The 26766-nt window shown below is 40.5% G+C and overlaps 1 protein-coding gene across 1 annotated transcript in view; it reads right to left on the bottom strand.

Moving 5' to 3' along the window:
- ube3c.L (ubiquitin protein ligase E3C L homeolog) overlaps positions 1–26766 on the bottom strand; it is a 93836-nt gene that overhangs the window by 5640 nt on the left and 61430 nt on the right. The window contains exons 16-23 of the mRNA XM_018267145.2: positions 25450–25537; positions 21065–21162; positions 20219–20351; positions 19866–20113; positions 9727–9939; positions 5691–5879; positions 3706–3772; positions 3097–3227 (exon numbers count right to left, since the gene is read on the bottom strand). Of these exons, the coding sequence (XP_018122634.1) occupies positions 3097–3227; positions 3706–3772; positions 5691–5879; positions 9727–9939; positions 19866–20113; positions 20219–20351; positions 21065–21162; positions 25450–25537 (1167 nt within the window). The remainder of the gene's footprint in view (positions 1–3096; positions 3228–3705; positions 3773–5690; positions 5880–9726; positions 9940–19865; positions 20114–20218; positions 20352–21064; positions 21163–25449; positions 25538–26766) is intronic.

Here is a 26766-nt window from a genome sequence, read left to right as displayed (position 1 = left end):
CATATGTGAAATATTGTTATGAAATGGGGTGGGGGGAGAAGTGTTGAACTACAGGTGAAGAAGCTGAACCCAAGCTCTATTTTTTTTAACCAAAACACAACTTTTATAGAGACAGTAGAAATCCTATTTCCTGCAAGGTCAATGCCGCTAGGTTCCTTGTAGAAACAAGTAGACCCCATTGTGAATTCATATACGGAAGACAAATGTCACCAAGATTAGACAGATGCCATTTTGTAAGGAGTGTTTGAGGAATCCTTTACTTATAAAAGCTGCCATGTTTCTCGGCATTTGATGGATAGTGTTTTGGCATGTGCCGTGCGGGAAGCAAAATAGAGTCGACATCAATCAGAATTCATTTTAAACTATTTAGACAAATAAATGTTTGATCAGGTATTTAGGGAGAGCAAATATTCTCCGCCTGGCTATTGAGAGAGAGAGTACAGCGAAAAGGTAAATCATACCCACACCTTTCATTGAAAGGAAAAGGTATAATTACTCAGTAATCTAATACTAACAAGTCTGGCCTTTCATGTACAGTTCCAGTACTTCCTATAGATCTCACGTGTTTGCTCTGGGCTTATTCCCTTTATTTGTCCTTAGCTAATGTCAAGTACACTCCCTGTTCCTACTCCAGTTCAACCTCAAATTGTCTTTTAATTTAAAAGGTCAGGAGCTATCGTTGTAACGTATAGGAACACTAGGTGGCAAGTGGGTGCAGAGACACAGCATGGTGGCAATAGGTCAAGAGCAAAGCAACAGAACTGGCCATTTAAACTCAAGGCAAAAAAGGACAGAGATTTTGGAAGTTCCGTGGCTCTTTATATTTGTGGACCCTTTATCTTCCATCCCATTGTGAAGACTAATGCAAAGAAGGTCTTTAAAGAAGAACTAAAGCCTTACTAAAAAAAGTAGCTAGAAATGTTATACATTATGTTTTGTGCTTCTGTACCAGCCCAAGGCAACCACAGCCCTTTAGCAGTAAAGATCTGTGTCTCCAAAGATGCCCCAGTAGCTCCCCATCTTCTTTTCTGCTGATTCACTGCACATGCTCTGTGCTGCTGTCACTTACTGAGCTTAGGGACCCACTCACAATATACAGTACACATAGAATAGAAATGTCACAATACAAGACTCATTAGTAATTAATACAGATAATTACTACATGGCAGCACAGAAACCAGTGCAATTAGCATCAGAATTTAATAATCCGCAAACCTGTAGCATCAGCTTATATTACAGGGGAAGCTCATTTTCTGCTGGATAATTAGTGCCGAGCCCTAAGCTTAGCTTCTCAACAGCCAATCAGAGCCCACTGAGTATGTGAGTGTCACAGACACTTTCCAAGATGGTGACCACCTGTGACAAGTTTGAAGTCCTGGATCATTGCTGCTATTGACAAGCTGAAACTTTAGGCCGGTGCAATAAGGTAATTATATAAAATATGGCATTTTTAGCCATCTTTATTTATAGGGTTTAGTTCTCCTTTAAGTACTGTGTTTGTGCTTCAGCATTCCCTTTCTATAGGTGAAGCAATGACCATATCCCATATGTCACAGCAAAAGCCAAGAGCATTAAAATCTCAATGGATGGCACGTTGTAGGTTAAACTCAAGGGAAACCACTAAGGCTAGGGCTATACGGTGCCAAAATCAGCCTACTGAAATCCGCAGGCCAATTTCAGCCCCTACCACGAGCAGTTGCCTCCTTCTTCATTTGTGTCCAGAATCTTTGTGTTGGCTCCGGTGCAAACTCATTTGGTGAGACTTATCATTTTGCACCAAAATCCGCCGAGAGAGTTCGCACTGGAGCCGACACAAGGGTTCCGGATGAAGATGTAGGATAGCTCTCGTGGTAGTGCCGACTTCGGCCCTCTCTGGCCCTAGCCTAATAGAAAAATCTACTGGGCATGTGCTAATTAAAGGGGAACTATAGCAAAAATGAACATTTAACATTAGCTTCAGCATTATGAAATAAGAAACTTTCCAAATACAATCAATTAAAAATTTTGTACCGTTTCTGAAAAAATCACGTTTATCTTCACTATTCTTCTCTCAGCATCTGTTTCTCCTTATTCTGTCTTCATCCAGAAGTTGACAGATAAATAATCCAATATATCTTATAGGGGGCTCATTTTGCCTAGAAGATGTATTAGAGCTCTCTCTATTAAACTCACCAAACATCATGTCTCTCTACATGCAGGATTTGTGCAAAATGCAGTTATTTTGTTAGATTATGTTTGTACTGGAATTAGCTGAATGATCTCTAATACATCTGCTAGGAAGGAGAGCCCCCCTATAAGATATATTGGATATAACTGTCAATGAATATCTGACACCCAACTGCTGCATGAAGAGAGAACAAAGAGAAACAGATGCTGAGAGAGGGATAGTGAACATAAACTTGATTATTTCAGAAATGATGCAGAATATTAATTGATTGTATTTAAAACATTTCTTATTTCAGTACAATACACAAAAGCCATGAATATCTTGTAAATGATATCCTTATAAACGGTGAGTACTAATGTCATCAGTTATAAACGGTGAGTAGTGATGTCATTTGTGTCACACGACTCACTAAAAACGTGTGTATTATAATAAATAAAATACCCCCTGTTGCAAAATATGAGGAGTTCCACGACCTGTTTAAAAACACTCGGCCGAAGCTCATGTAACTTATAATATCCTTAGAATTTACAGGAGGGAGTACTTTATTCACTATATAAGGAAGCTTATATTAAATTTTCATTTTCACGACAGTTCCCCTTTAAAATCTGTGTATGGGTATATATATTGGGTGTACACAAGAATAAGAAGAGAGACAATGATATGGGCGTTTTTTGAAGCCCACTATGACTATGGAGAGTGATAGGTCAGTACATACTTCTCCCCTTTTGACCCGAAAAATCCCACTCCTAAAGTGGAAGGCCTGATTCTATAGCAGCCCTCCATTGCTAGTTACCAGTAGGATTGTATTTTCTGAATATGTAGAGAGTGCAGATTATAAATAAAGGGAGTGAGGGACACTTAGACAAAGGCATTTACTCAGGTTGATCTGAGTGCTGAGTTCACGCTCATTCACACAGAACAGAACTTACTTTAAAACCTAACAATGGCGGCCGGGAGCAGCTGGTGACGAATTTCAGCAGTTTGCGCTTTTCTTCATCGGTGAAATTTTCCACAACCCTCCAGAAGATTTTTATCACCGGATGGTCAGCAGAGTATCCCCCTAAAATGTAACCACACAGGCATTTCATTCAGATGCAGTTATTCTTCAGAACATTGGAACTTAAGATATGAACCCCATTACTGTAACCGATAGACTTATCCTAGGCTGATTTATCACCTAGGGATGCACCGAATCCACTATTTTGGATTCTGCTGAACCCCCGAATCCGTCACAAAAGATTCGGCCGAATACCGAACCGAATCAGAATCCTAATTTGCATATGCAAATAAGGGGTGGGAAATATTTTTTACTTCCTTGTTTTGTGACAAAGTCACGCGATTTCCCATCCTGCCCCTAATTTGCATATGTAAATTAGGATTAGGATTCGGTTCGGCCAGAAAGAAGGATTCAGACAAATCCGACTGAAAAAGGCCGAATCCTGGCCGAATCCCGAACCGAATCCTGGATTTGGTGCATCCCTAGTATCACCCTAATATACTGATGCCCCCCTCCTTCCCTAGTCTAGTTTAATACATGCCTGAATAATTAGTAAAGGACTTCAGGTCATCCAGGCAGATAGGAACTTGTGCTCCGGAAATCAACACCTAAAAGACAAGACAAAGTCATTACAGGAGGAGTGAGAGGGGGGTCTTATACATGGACTGATAAAAAGGCGATGCAATTATTTCATTATAAGAATATGAACTGATGTATATTCATTTATATGGACATTGCCGGGCTCTCTACTATAATCAAACTGACTGGCTGCTCATGAACAGGACCTTTAATTCACCTGCTGACTTTCCCTCCAACATAGGGGATTCGTTATCCGGAAACCTGTTATCCAAAAAGCTCTGAATTAAGTGAAGGCCATCCCCACAGACTCCATTTTAATTAAATAAATCAAATTTTAAAAGTGATTTCCTTTTTCTCTGTACTGATAAAACAGTAACTTGTACTTGATCCCAACTAAGATATAATTAATCCTTATTGGAAGCAAAACCAGCCTATTGGGTTTAGTTAATGTTTATATGATTTTCTAGTCTTCCCAAATTATGGGAAGACCTGTCATATGGAAAACCCCAGGTCCTGAGCATTCTGGGTAACAGGTCTCATAACTCTATTAACAGCGTTAACATTCCATACACTTCCACTTATTGAACGGAATTCCTTAAAGGGGTTGTTCACTTTTAAATTAACTTTTAGTATGATGTAGAGAGTGATATTCTGAGACAATTTGCAATTGGTTTTCATTTTTCATTATTTGTGGCTTTTGAGTTGTTTAGCTTTTTATTCAGCAGCTCTCCAGTTTGCAATTTCAGCAGTCTGGTTGCTAGGGTCCAAATTACCCTAGCAACCATGCATTGATTTGACTAAGAGACTCAGATATGACTTTGAGACGATCTGAACAGAAATGTGAATAATAAAAAGTAACATTAAATTTATAGCCTTACAGAGATGGGGTGAGTGACCCCCCATTTGAAAGCTGGAAAGAGTCAGAAGAAGGAGGCAAATAATTAAAAAAACGAAGGGCTATTGAAAAGTTGCTTAGAATTTTCTACTCTATAACATACTAAAGGTTAACTTAAAGGCGAACAACCCATTTAACAACTCCTATAACCCTAATAACAAGAAGTCATAGGCACAATGTGATGCCATTACGGATATGGTCAGCCAAGCTGTAGATGGTAATTTGTATAGCAGGAACAAGGCTCTAGGGTTCCCATATTCTATTTCATACATGTCAACTCAGCTATTCCCCTGCCTTAAAGGAGAACTAAACCTTAAAAATAAAAATGGCTAAAAATGCCATATTTTATATACTAAACTTATTGCACCAGCCTAAAGTTTCATCTTGTCAATAGCAGCAATGATCCAGGACTTCAAACTTGTCACAGGGGGTCACCATCTTGGAAAGTGTCTGTGACACTCACATGCTCAGTGGGCTCTGATTGGCTGTTGAGAAGCTAAGCTTAGGGCTCGGCACTAATTATCCAGCAGAAAATGAGCTTCCCCTGTAATATAAGCTGATGCTACAGGTTTGCTGATTATTACATTCTGATGCTAATTGCACTGGTTTCTGTGCTGCCATGTAGTAATTATCTGTATTAATTACTAATCAGCCTTATATTGTGACATTTCTATTCTATGTGTACTGTATATTGTGAGTGGGTCCCTAAGCTCAGTAAGTGACAGCAGCACAGAGCATGTGCAGTGAATCAGCAGAAAAGAAGATGGGGAGCTACTGGGGCATCTTTGGAGACACAGATCTTTACTGCTAAATGGCTGTGGTTGCCTTGGGCTGGTACAGAAGCACATAACATCATGTACAATGTTTCTAGCTACTTCTTTAGTTGGGCTTTAGTTCTCCTTTAAGCACTATTCCGCAGGACAGCTGATACTAGAGTGGCTTTTACATCTTTAAATACATTTCAGTGTTTTCCTGTGTACAGTATTTTCTGTCAAAGGAACAATATTCTTTGCAGAAAACTGGCCCAGCCTTATCTTTTGGTGCAATCAGACCTGGATCTCCTGCTGATCAAACATTCGGAGCCATTCTAGGTTGACCACGTTGGCGAGCCCCTGTCTGAAGGCGAGGCAGTGCGGCCGGATTTGCTTGTTCAGCCTATAATCGGCCACCAGGTGGATGTAGGCTATTCTGTTGGCGCTGGTCACTGGAATATCCTTCCCTCCTGTTTTCAGTTCCACCACCTGAAGAATTAGAAAAAGTCAGACAAAAGCTGCCAGAGATACATGGAATTCATTAGCAAAGCCAATTCTGTGATTAAAGGGGAACTGTCGTGAACATGAACATTTAATATAAACTTCATCATACTGAAATAAGAAACTTTCTAAATACAATCAATTAAAAACCCTGCATTTTTATAATCAAGTTTATCGTTACTATTCCTCTCTCAGCATCTGTTTCTCTTCATTCTGTCTTCATGCAGCAGTTGGGCGTCAGATGAATGATCCAATATATCTTATAGGGGGGTTCCTTTCCTAGCAGATGTATTAGAGCTCACTAACTGATTCCAGTACAAACAAAATCTTACAAAATAACTGCCTTTTGCACAAATTCTGCATGTAGAGAGACATGATGTCTGGTGATTTTAATAGAGTGAGCTCTAATACATCTTCTAGGCAAAAGGAGCCCCCCTATAAGATATATTGGATCGAACTGTCAGTGAAAATCTGACACCCAACTGCTACATGAAGACAGAATGAAGAGAAACAGATGCTAATAGAGGAATAGTGAATTTAAACTTGATTTTTCAGAAACAGCACAGAATTTTTAATTGGTTCTATTTAGAAAGGTTCTTATTTCAGTATGCTGAAGCTGATATTAAATTTTAATTTTCACGATAGTTCCCCTTTAATGAAGGCTAAGCTGGATGTTACACTTGGCAGGGTATAGAGCCTGAATCATTTATCTCTCTGTACATATATTCAACTATATGATTACAATTCCACCTTGGCATTCCGCTCATTAATAAGACAAGGTTAATAATAAGATTAATAAGACAAAACTGCCCAGAGAACATCAACCTCGCTGTACCAGTGATGTCCAACATGAAGCCGTCATGTGAAAGGTGTGGTTGTTGAGTGTCACTAGATGGTGCAGTTGTGCTGTATTGGATAAAGCAGGAGCTTCTGTTTGTGATGTGGATCAGTCACATCTGGGTCAATGAGACTCAAGCAAATGGAATCGTTCAGAGAGTGAAAATAAATAAATGGGAGATTTGCCTGAGACAATTGCACTGATGGATGTAATGCAGTGATCCCCAACATGTTACTAACCAACACCTCGGGGGTAAATTTACTAAGCAGCGAAAATTCGGCAACGACGGCTTTGCACCCATCGTAATACTTCGCCAGGCGACAATTCACTGGGACAACGCTAGTTTACTATAATGCAAAGTTTCATCCTGCCCGACGGACGCTGGCGAATTTGGGTAATTTGCATAGGGCGGTTGAATGGACCTCTTTCTGTTACATGTTGCATCTAATACATTACATTGACACTGATAACTAGACATGTCCAGGGAACCTTAATAAAGTCAATAGAGTCGTTTTAATGCCCTACACAAAAGCCCACTGTAAAATAATGTTCCATATGTTAAAAATGTATGGGGGAAACCGGTTACACAAAAATATTTTTTTAGGACTTTTGCAGGCTATCACTCTGAAAAAAGGAAAAGACGCCAGCGTTTTTGGAACTTAGAAGTGTGAACTACATTGCACTTTGCCTGGTCTGAGCTGGCGAAGGCAAGTCTGGCAAAAAAAGTAACATTCAGTAAAATCCGCATTTTACTGAATTTGCGGAGTAACGTCCATTCGCCAGAGCGAAAAGTCACCTGTCAATAGAGTGCGAATCACCGATAGCGTCTTATCTCCTTCGCTAGCGAACTTCGCTAGCGAAGTGACGCCTGCACCCGTTAGTAAATCTGCGAAGTCACTGCGGGAGTTAACACTTGCGAATCGTCGCCAGCATTAGTACCCTTTGGTAAATCTGCCCCTTGAATGTTGCTCTCAATGGCCTCAAAGCAGGAGCTTATTTTTGAATTCCAGGCTTGGAGGCAAATTTTGGTTGTATAAAAACCAGGTGCACTGCCAAACAGAGTCTACTGTAGGCTGCCAGTCCATATACGGGCTACTAAATAGCCAATCACGGCGCTTAATTCACCCCCAGTGACTGTTTTCATGCTTGTGTTGCTCCCCAATTCCTTTACATTTGAACGAGGCTCATTGGTAAAAAAGGTTGGGCACCCCTGATGTAATGTGTGCGGCACAGTTTATGTATGGCCGAGGTTTACAGCACTTATTTCTTCATATTTAGATTTCATTCGGCCCTTGTGTACATTTCTCCAAATATCAACAGTGTATTCTACGTATGTCCTCTAGGAGTGCTGTTTTATTGCTGCTGATGGAAACTGTCTGGGCTGCAGCAAGGGCATGTGAGTGCAGCTAGCTTCAGCACAGGCATGAGTGCATATATATATATACATATACAGTATATTTAGCTATGCTAAAGATGCAAACACTTTTAAGGGACCCCCATGATCAAACTCTAGGGGAAGATGATCGTTTAGGAGAGATTTCTTGATAAGGCACATGGACCCTCTTCTACTCTCTCCAGGGGCCTGTGTGAGTCAGACATCTCACGGAGCCACGAAGAACCTAGAATCTCTCTCAGTGCTCTGATAATTCCCTTTTCTCTTTCAGTGAGACAGAGTTATGGGAGGAAGAGAAGCAAATTCATACAGAATAGCCATAACCTTCTCTGGCCAAAGAACAATCACCCATTAAAATTCCTCTCGGCGCCTGGGAAAAAGTTCTAACTGTGACTTAATGTCCTCAGCATTTGGGATTATTGCTCCATTATTACCCAGCTAAATACAGATTCAACACAGACTGGGGGGAAGTCAGTGCCAAGAGCAATTTTAAGATAATGTCTGATCTTTAAAGGAAAACTATACCCCCAGAACAATGTAGGTCTTATATAAAATATATAAAATGATATTGAATAAAACAGCTCATAAGTAAAACCCTGCTTTATGTAAATAAACCCTTTTTCATAATAATATACTTTTTTAGTAGTGTGTGCCATTGGGTAATCATAAATAGAAAATTGTCATTTTAAAAAAATAAGGGCCGCCCCCTGGAATCGTAGGATTCACGGTGCACACAAACAAACCAAGCATGTTAGGTCACATGAGAGTTCTGTCTTTTGCTTCCACACTTCTTCCTGTTACTGTTAGGGTCAGGGCACACACTCAGATTCGGGGAGATTAGTCGCCCGGCAACAAATCTCCTAATCTTCAAGACGAATAATCTTCCCGGACTGCCTCCCGCCGGCTAGAATGTAAATTGCCGGTGGGATGGCACTCGGAGCGCTTCGTTTTCCGAAGTTGCCTCACGAGGAAACTTCGGGCAACTTCGGAAAACGAATCGCTCCAAGTGCCATCCCGCCGGCTAAAATGTAAATCGCCAGCGGGATAGCACACGGAGCGATTCGTTTTCCGAAGTCAGGGGAGGCAGTTTGGGGAGATTAGTCGCTCCGAAGAAGAGGAGATTTGTCGCCGAGCGTGTGCCCTGACCCTAAGAGTTGCAGTATTTCTGGTCAGGTGATCTCTGAGGCAGCACAAAGACCAAAATGGTGGCTCAAGGCAAGAGATGTAAAAAGGCAATATTTACTTAAATTTAAATATATATATATATATATATATCAGTTTGGAAAGATTCAATATGCCACTTAATTTGATATAATATAATAAAATCTGCTTAAATATTAATTTTGGGACTATAGTTTGTTGTTGGAAGTTAGTTAGTTATAGCAGTTGTTGGAAGATTTGGCCTGTCTGGGAGGAACATCCAAAATGTTACAGAAAAGGGGTGGGTGTGCTATGAGTCAGACCCAGACGTAACCTCATGTAAGGTTTTTTTTTTTTAAAGTTTGTAGCCAATTATGGGAGAGTTAGTTAGTACATTTTATTTGACGGTACTCATGAAGGGATTCTTGGTTGGCCGTATTTTAGGGACAAAATAGCGTGCTCACCTGCGCTTCTCCCAGGTCGTTATTAACCACGGTAAAGTTCAGGCCTAGTTCCTCCACGTCGCCTTCGTAGCTCTTCAGGAAAAGCAGATTTCTGTACATTTCGGGATCCAATGACGCCAGGTGGTGAATGTCAACGTCGGCGCTGGTACCCAACAGCTTGGACAGGAAGAAACTGGCAAAAGGCAGCTCCACCAGCATGTTTTCATACAGCGCCTGCACCAGGGAAAAGATGCCCATTATTATAATAATACAGAACTCTTATACGTGATAATATTTAGCTTCTATACAGGTGGAAAGTGTTCTTTTCATCTCATGTGTTCTTTTCATCTTCCTGCCAGGGCACTATCTGTAAGGCCCGTGCGTGGGTTTCCTCCCACACTCCAAAAACATACAGGCAGGTTAATGGGCTACTATTAAAATGGATTCATAAAATAAATCCAACATGGATCTATGAATGCACTTTAATGTTTCTGAATATGTTGCAGCCATTTGCTGGTGTCTAAGGTGGGATGGAGAAGGTTATTCAACTGTATTGAACTCTCTCCTGTACATATAATAAGCCTGTTAGCCCCAAGTCCTATAAATCAAGCTTATCCCGGCATTGTATGGGGTTGTGGGCAGCAACCATGTAATGAAGCGCATGTATACTGCTGTTTGTGTACGAGCTCTATCTGATCAGATTATCTTGTTAGTGACAGAAAAAGGGTTTTCACACTTCTCCATTGTGGATCACTTTACACATTCAATCCAAGGTGGCCAAGTGAAGGATCTCAGAGCAAAGCAATTGAAGACTTTAATGACTCTACTTAGCAGCGACGCTGCAATTTCAGCCCCATTCAAAGACCAAGGTCTCCAAACTTCCAATGACCCTGCTGTGTTTGCACACTGGAAGCTTCCCATAAAAAACCACAAGTTAATAAAGCTCAACACCTGTTAGGAAGTTTCAAACCAATGCAGGCTGAGGGCTGTAAAGCTAAATAGTTGGTAAATAATGTCCGCACATGGCCCACCAACTGCCTGTACATTCTGTGCACCTTTCTGAGCATTATTCTTTCTGGAACGACAATTGCTTATCACATGAAACGACCAGGTAATTCACTATTTCACTGTTTGTGTTTCACACCTGTTACAATCCAGATCCCCTCTAAAGGTGCCAACACACTGGCCTATTCCAAAGTGATCACATCACTGAAGAACTAATTAAAGTGGCCACACACGCAGCATTGATTCCCAAATCAAACAGTATAATCTGTGTGTGTCTCTCTCTTTAAAACAATCAATTTGGTCAATCTTCATATGGTGCCATTGCACTAAAGTTGATCATCGAGAACGTAAAACCAGATTCAGGTGACTTGCATGGACCCAAACTCTAAGAGCTTCTGTTAAGTCATCCCCATACTAGTACAATTGGGCAATTTGATGCGTGCCACCTGCGTTCAGAGCTTCCCCATAGCATAATGAGTACAAAGTAATTGAAAAGAACAAGCAGTGTTTCCTCATGTGGTTCCTTGAGTGGTGGAAGGACTGAAGAATCCACCACAAGGAACCGCATGAAGAATCCACCACAAGGAACCGCATCAAGGATCCACCACAAGGAACCGCATGAAGGATCCACCACATGGAACTGTATGAAGGATCCACCACAAGGAACCGCATGAAGGATTCCCCGCAAGGAACCACATGAATAAATGCTCGTTTGAAGGAGCCCTTAGACAGCAAAATGCTCAGAATCGTGCCATGTGCTATTCTCCTAATTCTGACTGACCCTGCCATGGTCAGCCGAGGGACTTCAGATGCCCAGTGGTTCAGTTTTGATGTTTTTGATTACTGGCTTAGAAACCAAGGAGAAGGGCAGTTGGAATACAACTGATATAAAGACCAAATATGTACAGTGAATTCTGCGGTTACAAACTTTATTAATCTGGTCACAAGGTCAAACAGAAGAAATCATGTTCTGCTTCTTCTGTTTGGAAGAGAATGCCTTCAAAATCCTAAAACTGAATGGTCTATAAATGTATTTAATGAAGACTTCCACCCTTCTGAAGTCCTCTATGGCATAACTACTGAAATTATACACAGGCTGATTGTAATTCGCTATCTTAACTTTCCAGAGGGCCTTTGTCTTTAGTTTCTTCCTTGTAGGACAGAGGTTGTAAGACTTTTTCAGTGGAAGCCTCCTTTGGAGGTCCAACTCTTAGCTAATACAGAGAATACAGATATGGCAAAACATTGCTGGATAACAAGGACAGCAAATAAGAATTCACCCTAACTGACCGCTAGGCTTGTCTTTCAGGTGTAGTTAGGACAGAAAATAGGTGCTCACCCCAGATCTTACATTAATTGCTTGTGGCTAAGCCCCCTTGCAACTGTGTCAAGCCCTCCAGATGGCCAGCTCTACAATCGGGGAATCATTGCTCTATTAAGCACATAGAATTGATGAATGCCTTATTACTACAGGTATGGGATCTGTTATCTGGAAACCCGTTATCCAGAAAGATTCGAATTACAGAAAGGTTGTCTCCCATAGACGCCATTTTATCCAAGTAATCAAAAATGTTATCTCTGTAATAATAAAACATTAGCTTGTACTTGATCCCAACTAAGATATAATTAATCCTTAAAGGAAGTAAAACCCACCTATTGGGTTTATTTCATTTCTTTGGAGCCGGCACTCAATGAAGGCAAACTTCCACCAGGAAGTCAATTGAAGGTAAAAGTAGTTTATTGTGTCCACAGCCTTACGTTTTGTGTTAACAAACACTTAATCATAGGCCTATGATTAACACGAAACGCGTAAGGCTGTGGAAACAATGAACTCCTTTTACCTTTGACTGACTGCCTGGTGGAAGTTTGCCTTCATTGAGTGCCTGCTCCAAAGACATTTTCGGTTTGTCCGCTCCCCGTGCTGAGGGCTCAGGGGGGTGCATGTGGTGTTGTGACTTCCAATTTGAACCCCTCCCCAAACTACAGATTTATTCAAAATGGGTTTATTTAATGTTTAAATGATTTTCTAGTAGACATAAGGTTTGAAGATCCAAATTCTGGAAGGATCCCTTATCCGGAAAACCTCAGGTGCCGAGCATTCTGGATAACAGGTTGTATACCTGTACTTAACCCTGTTCACTATGTTATTTTTTCGAGCTCTACTGTGAATGGGGATTGTCTCTACCCATTTATCCTATTGATCCTCCTTCTTTTTGGAGTACACTAATCATTTTATTAAATGACCCTGTGACCCCATTTTTCTAAAATAAGAAATGACTTTTATTTTCTTCCTAAAGTTTTGTTTTTACCATACTCATTGGATGTCCTCGAGCACGATGGGCAACTTTTATATGCAAAACTTTCCTGTAAGCCTTGACCATGAGATCCAAACAAGGCTCTGCTGCAGTCATTCAATGCTAAAATTTCATTACATGGCTCTTCTCTTCCTTGAGTTAAGTGTGAAAAAGTCAACTATTTTTGGAAGACCACCCTGTTATTCTCCTGTAACCTCACCTGGCTAATTTACCTTTTCTCCTTTCAATCCGTGGCCCTATATCACAATGGCATGAAATGCGTAGAAATAATGGTTTCAAAGCAAAAGAGTGGTATATGACTGCTCCGTTTATCCAAGGTGTGTATCTTCAATGTCCTGTTTGTGCAGTTGGCTCTAATAGCAAACTAGAGGTGTAAATAATTACTTTTCAGCAGGAATCCAATGGAAGGTCACTGTTTGCCTGAACAAAACTCCATTGTTATTCAGCGTTAACATCAAAGCTACCCGATGTGGAACTATAAATTCCTTTTATGACTCATGGTATGGAAATGTAGAATATATCCTCTCTTTTCTCTCTTCTCCCCCCCCCCCTCCACCTCTTGTACGGCAGGTTTAAACCTTTAAAACGTCCACTATTGAAATGGGAATAAATGATGGTGCTCAGAAACCATGACCACATCAGCTAAATGGATTATAAATTAAATTTCCATAATGTATGCAACCGAAATCAAGGTGAACATAAATCAGGGTATTTTCTAAACACAGGTTAATTGCGCAACTTCGCAAACTGTCTATTTTTTATGCAAAATAATCCACTTAGCATTTGTCACGTTGGTCCTTGCATCATACACCCCTACCCTACTATCAATTACCGTGTCCCTTAAAGAGAAGAGGGGGAAAAAAATAGCAGCACTAGGTATATTGAAGAAAGGCGCGGGTTATTTTTCACGTGTCTGTCTCCGATGAGTGTTTATAGGCAGAAATTGTGCCAAAATGATTTGAAATGAAATGAATTAATTATGGTAGAAGCCTTTTAATATAAGTGAGTGAGCTCCAAATGTGATTAATGCAAATTGTGTTGCTATCAAGAGAATAAATGGGAAACAACATCGAGGGCCGCTTGTGTTTGCTGCCAAATAACTTTAGTAATTTACTGCATTAAGAATCAATAAAAAAAATAATGCCTTTCAAATGCAGCCCTATTAATCTCTATCCGGCACCAAAGAGAACGTTTATATTTTAATCTAAAAACTATACAATAAGAGGCCGGCGGATTTAAAGAGACCAGAGTAGGGGCGAAGGCCAGGTTCATTCCTATATAATGACTCGTTATGGACTTGGCTAAAATCAGGCTGGATCTAATGATGATCAGCAAGGTGTCTGTTATACATTAAATGATCTGATAAATAATGAAAATGCCCCAAGTTTTAACTATAACTAAAGCCTAAAAATGCTGTATTTTATTTTCAGAACCCACTGTGCCAACAGAGAGGCTCAACAGCCTTATAACATTAATGATCCAGGCCTTCAAAGTTGTCCTCAGGAGCTTCCCATCTTGGATTTTGTTATATAGTTTATTTTGGTTAAAAAAAAAAAGACCAAAGTCCATCAAGTTTGGCCCTTTTAAATGAACCCCATCTTTTCAGTGTCACTGCACTTCCTTTTCATGCTGTGGGCAGCCATTGAGAAGCTATCCTTAGGGGTTGTTGGAAATCATCAAGCAGAAAATGAGGTTTGTCTGGCGTAGAAGCTGAAGGATGATATATACATTTCTGATTCTAAACGCCCTGGTTTCTGAGCTGCTATGTCATGCAAATCTGAATTAATGATTTATTGGCCTTGTATCTTGACATTATATTCTACATATACTGTATATTTAGACTGGATCCATAAACTAAGTTAAGTGACAAAAGCCCAGAGCATGTGCTGAGAATCAGCAGAAGACAAGATGAGGAGCTACTGGGGCATCTGCAAAAGCGCAGATCTTCCCTGCTGCAATCTCCTTGGGCTGATAATATGATAATGTGTAGCATTTTGGCCTTTATTACACCTTAGTTTTCATTAAAGATACTGTAGGGTAAACAAAAAAAAACCCAACCCAGCTACTCTGTTTATAGACCCGACCCACCAATCTCTTGCGACCCACGAAACTATATAGAGGCTGCCAGAGGTGAAAGTCAGCAAACTAAGGTCACAGGCAGGGAGTGCGGAAGGAAGCTCTCAACTTGAATCTACCCACGACCCAGAAATCTTTTACGGAATTTGGCCCAAACCTGCCCCAACCCACGTGTTTTAGGGCGGCGCACACATCGGCACTGTTGGGTACAGGGTGGTTACATTGGTGGCCTATTTAACAGAGACCTTCTTAAAATCTTAAAGGAGAAGGAAAGGCTAAAATTAAGTAAACTTTATCAGAAAGGTGTATATAAATACACCAGTAAACCCTCAAAGTAATGCTGCTCAAAAGAAACACTACATTTCTTTCCTTCTATTGTGTACGTATGGGCTTCTGTATCAGACTTCCTGTTTTCAGCATAAACTTCCAGGGCAGGGCTTGAGCATGCTCAGTTTGCTCCTCTCCCTCCTCCCATCCCTGCTGTAATCTGAGCCCAGAGCTGTAAGTGAGCAGGGAGAGACTCAGGCAGGAAGTGATGTCACGCCAAGCTTATATGGCAGCTTCTATCCTAAACAGAGACAGTGTCTAGAGCTGTTTACTCAGGTATGGTAAAGCATTCTGCAGAATAAATATAGTGTTATAGCTTGCACTATTGTGGCTAATCTGTTGGCAATACCATCTTGGAGTTTTCCTTCTCCTTTAAGATCTTATTAGGTTGAACGCACATGGGGTGTTTTCCCCAATCACTGTACAGGCCAGGCTTCAATTTGACCCAGGTGTCATATGTCTAGATCTGTAGGCAATTAGGATGAAAAAGTGAAAGGCCAGGTCAGCCATTAAAGACATAGGCCTGTTCTTTTGTTTTATAAACATCCAGATTACAGGAGTCTCTGGCAGTGATCACATGGACAGACGCCACCATGAATCTCATGCTTTGGTCAAATCACAGGCTCAGATGAAGAAAAATTGCTGATGTGGCCCATACCAAGAGGCAGCTAGGCATTTGATGTAACTCACTGTCTCAGATGCTCTTATAACAACTCCTTCCCATGAGCAGATTTAAAATGGGGCCATTAAATCACACAAAGCAAAGGTTGAGGAAGAATAAATGTATTTAACTCAACTGAAGACGGCCTCTTGAAAAGATCAAGTTATTACCGTACGCCACACTTAAACTGTTTATTTATTCCCTGTCCTAAAACCTGATTTAAAGGCAATAAAATGCAATCACTACACAGCCCAAAAAGCAGGAATCATCGGCTAATGGAACTTTTAACTGAAAAGCGCCCATTGACATGAGGTAATTCTCCTAATGCAGACTCGCGCGCCGGGACCTGCTTCTGCTTTATCACAGTAAACAATCAGGAACATATGCATTAAGGAAAATTTAAATACATTATGACCCCATAAATATCCCTATCAATCAATACGCTATTTAGTGTTAAAAGTCCACACGGAAATCATCTCAGTGGTGGAACAGTCCGACCATTTATTACGGAGCTGATGAGTTTAATCGCAGTGGATGTGATATACTCGGGCACAAAACGGTGAATTAAACAGTTCGGATATTTTTGCGATGAGGCGCAGTTTTTATGTCCTTAAAGAGACGTGTGGCAATATAAACCCTCCAGAATGCCAGTTATTTACATCTAGAACAGCATATTCAACTAGTGAATGCAGAGTCGCTGCCTAATTACTGATCTATTCCTTATACAGGTATGGGACCGGTTATCCAGAATGCTCGGGATTAGGGGTTTTCCGGATAACGGAGCTTTCCATAATTTGGGTCTTCATGCCTTAAGTCTACTAGAAATTCATTTAAACATTAAATAAACCCAACAGGCTGGTTTTACTTCCAATAAGGATTAATTGTATCTCAGTTGGGATCAAGTACAAGCTACTGTTTTATTATTACAGAGAAAAAGGAAATCATTTTTAAAAATTTGGATTATTTGGATAAAATGGAGTCTATTGGAGACAGGCGTTCCGTAATTCAGAGCTTTCTGGATATCGGGTTTCCGGATAAGGGATCCTATACCTGTACCTCAAGGAAAAGCCCATAATAAAATGGTTGTGGCTGGAAACAAAAAACCCTTTAAAGTTCTCTATCAATGAGGCAGCATTTCCCAGGGTATAGACTAACAGCATTTGAATAACCTTTTAACATTGAAGTATGAAAAAAGAAGACAATCCAGGATAAAACCCTGATCTGTCCAGTTAAAGGAGAACTAGACATTAAAAAATTAATGTGGCTAAAAATTAAACATTTTATATACTTTAGTTATTGCACGAGGCTAAAGTTTCAGCTTGTCAATAGCAGCAATGATCCAGGACTTCAAACTTGTCACAGGGGGTCACCATCTTGGAAAGTGTCTGTGACACTCACATGCTCAGTGGGCTCTGAGCAGCTGTTGAGAAGCTAAGCTTAGGGCTCGTCACTAATTATCCAGCAGAAAATGAGGTGTGTCTGTAATATAAGCTGATGCTACAGGTTTGCTGTTTATTAAAGGAAAACTATACCCCCAAAATGAATACTTAAGCAACAGATAGTTTATATCAAATTGAATGACATATTAAAGAATCTTACCAAACTGGAATATATATTTACATAAATATTGCCCTTTTACATCTCTTGCCTTGAACCACCATTCCGTGACTCTATCTGTGCTGCCTCAGAGATCACCTAACAGAAATACTACAACTCTAACTGTAACAGGAAGAAGTGTTGAAGCAAAAGGCAGAACTCTGTCTGTTAATTGGCTCATGTGACCTTACATGTGGTTTGTATGTGTACACAGTGAATCTTACGATCTCAGGGGGCGGCCCTTATTTTTTAAAATGGCAATTTTCTATTTATGATTACCCAATGGCACATACTAGTAAAAAAGTATATTATTATGATAATGGTTAATTTACATGAAGCAGGGTTTTACACATGAGCTGTTTTACTCAGTATCTTTTAATAGGGACCTACATTGTTTGGGGGGTATAGTTTTCCTTTAAATTCTGATGCTAATTGCACTGGTTTCTGTGCTGCCATGTAGTAATTATCTGTATTAATTACTAATCAGCCTTATACTGTGACATCTCTATTCTATGTGTACTGTATATTGTGAGTGGGTCCCTAAGCTCAGTAAGTGTCAGCAGCACAGAGCATGTGCAGTGAATAAGCAGAAAAGAAGATGGGGAGCTACTGGGGCATCTTTGGAGACACAGATCTTTACTGCTAAAGGGCTTTGGTTGCCTTGGGCTGGATCATTGCTGCTATTGACAAGCTGAAACTTTAGCCTGGTGCAATAAGTTCAGTATAGAAAATATGGCATATTTAGTCACATTCTTTTAGGGTTTAGTTGTCCTTTACGGGTTTGGATCTTCATTCTCATCCCGTGGGTGGTCAAAGCTACACTCACGTGGAGACCTTTTTGTGTGTCCAAAGGAGCAGATTCCAGTAGAAGTTAAGTTTCTGAGTATAAATTTTTCTTTTGTTCCAATTCATAATATTCTATGGCAAAATAAGATGTTCATTTTGTACTTGGGATTATAATGAACGCGTAAATTAGAATTCCTTCCAGATGTGATTGCACCTAATATACCCGCAGCTCCAAGCGATAACCATTAGCTTCGCACTATATCAAAGATGACTAGATCTTGCTGAGACGAAATTCATATTTCTGAACTCATTTTAATTATCTTTTGGTTCTCACTGTTTGAATCTATTTCCCATAGATATTTGGCACGACGACGCCTCAACTCATATATAATGCTCAGGAGCCCACTTATGGATTAAATGTAGATTCGAAAAACCAAATCAATTCAAAACACAATTCTTTCGACTATTAAATCTTGCTAAACTATTTATCATTGCGACTGCATTAAAATTATGAGCTCATCTGCAATGGAATGAGATGTTTCTGCCTGTGTTCTTTTAGAAGTCCAACTGCCTATAAAAAGAACTCGTAAAGAACTTGGGCTCGGACCATTGTTGATCAGCCTTCATAAAAATCAAGCAAATTTCTTTCATTTTATATCAATTAAAGGGAAGAGGTTTTATGGTTTTTTTCAAGTCTGCCAGACACTATGTGAAATGGTCTGCTTGTAAGGATATTTTTGTTTAAAGGAGAAGGAAAGATACAGAAGCATTTTATTGCCAATAGATTAGCCACTATAGTGCAAGCTATAACACTAAATTAATTCTGCAGAATGCTTTACCATACCTGAGTAAACAGCTCTAGAAGCTCTCTCTGTTTGTTTAGGATAGCAGCTGCCACATTAGCTTGTTGTGACATCACTTCCTGCCTGACTCTCTCCCTGCTCACTCATAGCTCTGGGCTCAGATTACAGCGGGGGGTGGGGGGGAGCAAACTGAGCATGCTCAAGCCCTAACCCTGGAAGTTTATGCTGAAAACTGGAAGTCTGATACAGAAGCCCATGAGTACACAATACACCCTTAGCGTTTTAATGTACTAAAAAAAGGGATTTAGGTGGTCACAATGTGACTTTTGCCGCTCATTTGGTTAGGTTGCCAAATGGGGTGATGTTTGTCTGATTTGATAACCTATGGGGTCAAAGATCAGATCATATGGAAGACGGGCCATGCAAAAACTCAACTTGAACCTGACCCTAACCCACAATACCTTAACCTGCAAAATGTTGCCATTGTAGGACCTACACCCAATCCATACCAGTGTCTTTTCACTCTGTACGCTACTTCTGTGTGTGCCTCTGGTTCAAGCACATTTTAAACTCACACTTTATCATCCTTACCTTTCCCAGCATTCTCCCCAGGAAGTAGTAATGTCTAGCAAAGGAGTCGCTAACAAGCATATGAGCAGCGGGATTGGGGTACAGAAGTCCTTCGTTAGTGGTCTTGAAAAAGCCTTGGTTAGGGTTAAAGCCAGATTTGAGAAGCTCATTCAAGAACTCCCGAAATATGCCTCCTCCGTCAATCCCAGCCTCGTCCAGGCCGTGTGTGTTCAGCAAGTGAACACGGAAACGCTTTTTGAGATCGGGCTCTGAAAAAGAAGAGAAGAACTTGCTGAAGCAACGACATAAGGGCAGATTTTTGAACAGGAACTTATGTAGCTGTGTGTTAGACACACAATGAACTCAATGCTGACCATTCTCAGGAGACAGCTTGTCATAAGCATCTTCATAGATATAATTTCTCCTAATGGTGACATTGATTCCATCAATAAATGGTCCATCCCCCTGGACTTCCTGTTTGTCAGCATAGATGAGTCTTTGGAAGATCTAGAAGACAGATTGAAATAGTCCTTGTAAATGTGTCCGAGCCAATAAAGCAAGAGAAAACCAATATAAGGGGTCATGTAAAACAGATTGGGGGAAGAATGCAAAACATACAGGGAATATTTATCAACACTGGAGACAAACATCACCGACGATGCTGCCCATAGCAACCAATCAGCAATTAGATTTGAACAGATCTGATTGGTTGCTATGGGCAACTACTGGTGATGATTGTCTCCAATGTTAATAAACATGCCCCTAAGGGTGCAAGAGCATGTCCTTTTGCCACCTGGAAAAATGGTCTGGCTGTGGTCTGCACCTCACACCGGATAAAAACTCCAGTGCAAGGTGGGGACTGAAGCTTTGGGTGCCGTAGGTCAGCCCTATCTCCAAGAAACATAAATTGCAGCACTCCAAATCCTGTGACAGTGGTTTATTGTGCCAACAAACTAGGACAACGTTTCGGGCCAACGGCCTTTCTCAAGTCTTAAGCTTGAGTAAGGGCGTTGGCCCAAAACGTTGCCTAGTTTGTTGGCACAATACACCACTGTCACAGGATTTGGAGTGCTGCAGCATGTGTTTCTTGGAGATATACGTGGGTCCCAGGCAGGGGGACCAGCAGCTTGCACCCGACGCTACAACAGGCGGTGAGTTATAGTTGAGCATCGCCCGCATTTGATTGTAGGTCAGCCCTATCTTTACCGTCAGCCACTTACCTTTACTCTTTCTTCAAAGGGAACCACAAAGGGGAGTTCCGTCAATATCGCCAACTGCCTCTCTTCAGATACAGACAATGGGGCAGGCTCCAGGCCAACTAAATAAAAATAAAAAAAAAGTATCTGTTAATACAGTTCTATATCTAACGGCTGCAGATTTCAACTGGTGACCCTTTCGGTTGGCAGGAGGGACACCATCCCAGATGTTCTCCATTAAGTAAATGGAGAAGTAATATAGAAATGATTATATCATACAGTGGTTGCAGACAGATAAGGGAACAATGACTTCCACTATGGATTCCCCAATTCGGGGTTAAAACCACTCACTCATGCTATAGTTCCAGGTTTTTATCCCAAGCTGCAGATAAGCATTTACCCCAGTCCTCATCCCAAGGCTGGAACCCCCAATCACGTCTGCCAAACTGTGGTTCATAGCTATAGACCCGTCTGAATAGTCACCCAATTTACAGATGCCATTGGATTTAGAATTATTAATGGGAGCTTGCCAACCCATCAGATAAATATACATTTACCATGACATCTTATTAGTACTAGAAATTGCATTAAAAATATGTATGTAAAAGTATTGCTAAATTGAATTTCCACAGTCCCAGTTTATAAGTCTTACAAATTAGATTTTTTTTGAGCTCTAAGGAGATGAAGCTACTTTTTGGTTGTAACATGCTGATATATATCCGAAATACAGTAAGAATGTTTTAAAAAGCGAAAGAAGAAAGGGTGCATGATTAATTTAATATAAGCTTCAGCATACTGAAATAAGAAAGTTTCTAAATACAATCAATGAAAAATTCTGTACTGTTTCTGAAATAATAAAGTTTATATTCACTATTCCTCTCTCAGCATATGTTTCTTTTCATTCTCTCTTCATGTAGGAGTTGAGTGTCAGATATTCATTGACAGTTAGATCCAATATATCTTATAGGGGGGTTCCTTTTGCCTAGAAGATGTATTCGAGCTCACTCTATTAAAATCACCAGACATCATGTCTCTCTACATGCAGGATTTGTGCAAAAGGCAGTTATTTTGTTAGATTTTGTTTGTACTGGAATCAGTTATTTGAGAGAGCTCTAATACATTTGCTAGGAAAGGAAGCCCCACTTATAAGATATATTGGATCAGTCATCTGACACCCAACTGCTGCATGAAGACAGAATGAAGAGAAACAGATGCTGAGAGAGGGATAGTGAAGATAAACGTGTTTGTTTTCAGAAACAATGCAAAAAAAATATTTAGAAAGTTTCTTACTTCAGTATGAGGAATCTAATATTAAATTTTCATTTTCACGATCGTTTCCCTTTAAAGGGCAACATACCACATTTTAAATGCTGGGTTAAATGGAGCACCAGAGATATATTGGGGATCTAGCAACAGGCCTATGAGCAGAGGCAGGAAGGCACCTCCATGGGAGGTTGACACTCCAGTCTCGGGCTCCACATGAGGACGTCTGAGCGTAGAATGGCAAACTGCTTGTCTCAAGGTGACTGGACATAGCGAGTCTCTGCTGACAACTGCACGATTCCCTCCTACAGCCACTTGCCAGTGCAGCAAGTGATTTTCACTATCCACTTCTTTCTAAATTTAACTGCCTCTCCCTTTCTATTCTCTGCCCTGCTGGTTCTGACTTTTGAAAGAATGTAGCGAACAGACCAGCAAGCAGGGCTGAGTTCTGCTGTATGGCACCAGCAGTGCAGAAAGGAACGGAAGGGAAACGCTCGCATCACATTTTCTTCAATTAAGGCTTTATTTATAGGCATTCTTATCTTGTAGACACTTTCCATTACGATGTCAATGTAAGCAGCCTTAATGTAAGGGTTAAAAGCCGTTTAATAGAAAACTGCGTGTACAGCAAAGGTAAAACGCTATCCAAGTACTCAAGCTCAATTATTCTGCCCAATTAGTCACGTTTATCTACATTTCTCTATCAAGATTTCAATTTCTGGGGAGAATTATGGCCAGAAGATGTCAATACGCTTAGCATTTAGAGCCAGAGGTATGCTATTTAGGGTGAATGAGGGATCGCAAACAAATAAAAGCAGATGTGATGCTTTTCCCCCTAATTGGCTCAATCCATCCCAGCTAATTGCCGAGGAGAACGCTGGCTCGCAGCGAAATGATGAGACTTTGGTTTATTGTAACTACTGAAACATACAAAGCTGTTAACTGAAAGTTCTTAAATATTCATTAAAAGTAATGCGGTTTGTACGGCCAATGAATTTACAGAAAAAAAATTCTGTGTGTGTTCCAGTGTAATGAATACTATTAGAGATTGGTTAAAGGGAAATATATCATGGGCATGAGTTGGTTTTATCTCCCACCTATGTGCTCATAAGCAGGAAGCCATTTAGCTTGTATGCAGGGCCGCCATTAGAAATCACGGGGCCCCGTACAACAACATTTTCTGACCCATCTGGGCCCCCCCCCCCAGATCCAGAGAATATTTTTTTTAAAAAAACATTGGCGGCAGGGGCCTATAGAGTATTAAAATAAGACATTTGTGGGCAGTGGTTAAATAAAATAATAAACACACATTTGGTGTTCAGTAGAACTGAACTTGTGGTTTCAGGACTTCAACTTCGGTTCCTTTCGTGGCTTCCGGACTTCAACTTCGGCTCCTTTCGTGGCTTCGGGACTTCAACTTCGGCTCCTTTCGTGGCATCGGGACTTCAACTTCGGCTCCTTTTGTGGCATCTGGACTTCAACTTTGGCTCCTTTTGTGGCATCTGGACTTCAACTTCGGCTCCTTTCGTGGCTTCGGGACTTCAACTTCGGCTTCTTTCGTGGCAACGGGACTTCAACTTCGGCTCCTTTCGTGGCATCTGGACTTCAACTTCGGCCCTTTGGGACTACATCGCTTCGGGACTTTGGCTCTTCGGGACTACATCGCTTCGGGACTTTGGCTCTTCGGGACTTTGGCTCTTCGGGACTTTGGCTCTTCGGGACTTTGGCTCTTCGGGACTTTGGCTCTTCGGCTCTTCCGGAGTTCAGCTTTTCGTGACTTTTGCTCTTCCAGAGTTCGGCACTGCTTCGTCGCTTTCAAGGGAGGCCCGGTACAACAGTACCCCCTGTGCCCCCCTAATGGTGGCCCTGCTTGTATGTATGGGAACTCACCTAGCCTTCGTGGAGAATTTTTTTAAAGACTTTAAAAGAACAATGCAGTCTATTTGTAAACAGTAGGAGGTGACATTCCATTTTCGTCTATGGAAAATAGCAGAAGAGAATGTATGTGGTTCATACAGAATACGTAATGGAATATGTACATGTGTAAGGCCCTGTCCTGCTTCAATAGGTCAATAATCCCTTGTCCATGCAGAAATGGGTTTGCAAAAATAGGAGTGGGTGGACATGATTGCCCTGCACCCAAGTGAACATCAGTGGGATGAATTGGAAGAATGATTGTGAACCAGGACTGATCTCCAACATCAGTGCCCACCCTTTACATATGAATGGAAGCAAATCCCACCAATAATGTTCCAACATCTATTGAAAAGCCTCAGCAGCAAAGAGAGGACCAACATCATGTGAATCCTCTTGGTTTGGGAATGAGATGTTGGACAGGAATGTGTCCATGTACTTTTGGCCCTTATTGTGTGCCATGCCCATACAGATGAGTGGTAATGGACACACTCTGCCGAAAGATTAGTGGTAGTATTAGTAACTATGGATATATACTGACTGCCCTGGTTCAAGGTGAGATTTTATTTAAGATTGTAAACCCCACATGTAATAAAAATGCAATGAGTTTGCTCAGATGCAGCAACACATGACACCAATAATATGCATGCTTTTAAATATGAGACCGGTAAATGCGACCTGCTGATTTGATTGGGTCTTCATTATTTATATTTTAAAGTTGTTTTTTTTTTAATTATTTGCCTTCTTCTGACTCTTTCCAACTACCAAATGGGGTGTCACTGACCCCATCTAGAAAACAATTTCTCTGTAAGGCTACAAATGTATTGTTATTGCTACTTTTTATTACTCATCTTCCTATTCAGGGTAATTTGGACCCTAGCAACCAGATTGCTGAAATTGCAAACTGGAGAGCTGCTGAATAAAAAGCTAAATAACTGAAAAACCACAATTATAAAAACCAATTGCACATTGTCTCAGAATATTACTCTCTACATCATACTAAAATTAATTTATAGGTGAACAACCTCTTTGAAAGTCAATAGAACGAATGAAATGTGATGGTGTAACGCTGGTATAAGTTTAGCTGGCAATCAGAGTGTTTCCCGTGCATAATGCATTCATGCAATCACTGTGCCATTAGCAGAAAGTCTTTATACCAATTAAATTGTGCTCATAAAGCAATAATGAGCCCAACATGGAAAATATACAATGCAACCTGAAGCAAATCTTACCATCTAATGTAGACTGTAATGGTCCTATTCTGCCCATTCTCCTCACTCTCCACACGTGTCTGGCTGACGGCACATAAAGTTGGGTAACCTGGAACAACAAAAAGGGCATCTTGTTATGTATTTTGATTAGGAGGTGCATCATGGAACGGATCACATTGTCATGACACTGGAAACAACACAACTTAAAGGAGTAAGAAAGGTTAAAATTAAGTAAGCTTTATCAGAAAGGTCTATATAAATACACCAGTAAACCCTCAAAGTAATGCTGCTCTAAATCCTGTGTTAAAAGAAACACCACATTTCTTTCCTTCTATTGTGTACTCATGGGCTTCTATATCAGACTTCCTGTTTTCAGCTTAAACATCCAGGGCTTGAGCATGCTCAGTTTGCTCCTCTCCCTCCTCCCCTCCTTGCTGTAATCTGTGCCCAGAGCTATGAGTGAGTAGGGAGAGACTCAGACTGGAAGTGATGTCACACCAAGCTAATATGGCAGCTGCTATCCTAAACAAACAGAGAGAGCTTCTAGAGCTGTTTAATCAGGTATAGTAAAGCATTCTGCAGAATAAATAGCTTGCACTATTGTATTGGCAATAAACTGCTTCGCTAGCTTTCAATCTCCATTAAGGGGAGCTCCATCCAAATAGTATAATTATACATTATTTATAATAAGCATGAATGGAATTCAAATTTTAGTGAATTTTTAAGTCGTTTCTAAAAGCAACTGATTCTGAAAGCCGTATTTGCACTGCTTATCCTGAGTCTTGAAACAATGTAGCAAAAGCCAGCCAAGGCGCCGATTCTCACAATACCTTGCATTCGTCCTCATGTTGTGCAAATTGAAGCCTTGGCTGGAGAAGAGATGGATTTGCTACATTCAGAACCAGTCAGAACCATTAGTGCAGGGGAAGACATGAAAATAAATAACATTTCCAAATACCTTTAAAATCACTGCAAAATAATTTTTAAAGGAGTGGTTCACCGTTAAGTTTGCTACAGAATGGCTAATTCCAAGCAACTTTTCATTTGGCCTTCATTATTTTATTTTTTTATAGTTTTTGAATGATTTGCCTTTTTCTTATGACTCGTTCCACCTTTAAAATGGGGGTCACTGACCCCATCTAAAAACAAATGCTCTGTAAAGCTACAAATGTATTGTTATTGCTACTTTTTATTACTCATTTTTCTATGCAGGCCCCTCTCCTATTCATATTCCAGTCTCCTATTGCAATTGCAAACTATACAGCTGCTGAATAAAAAAGCTAAATAACTCGAAAAAACACAAATAACAAAAAAGAAAAGCAATTGCAAATTGTCTTA

The sequence above is a fragment of the Xenopus laevis genome, chromosome 6L (assembly GCF_017654675.1).
Source record: "Xenopus laevis strain J_2021 chromosome 6L, Xenopus_laevis_v10.1, whole genome shotgun sequence".
Lineage (NCBI taxonomy): Eukaryota > Metazoa > Chordata > Amphibia > Anura > Pipidae > Xenopus > Xenopus laevis.
Note: the sequence above shows the minus strand (reverse complement) of the source record. Positions and strands in the feature narration are given on the sequence as shown.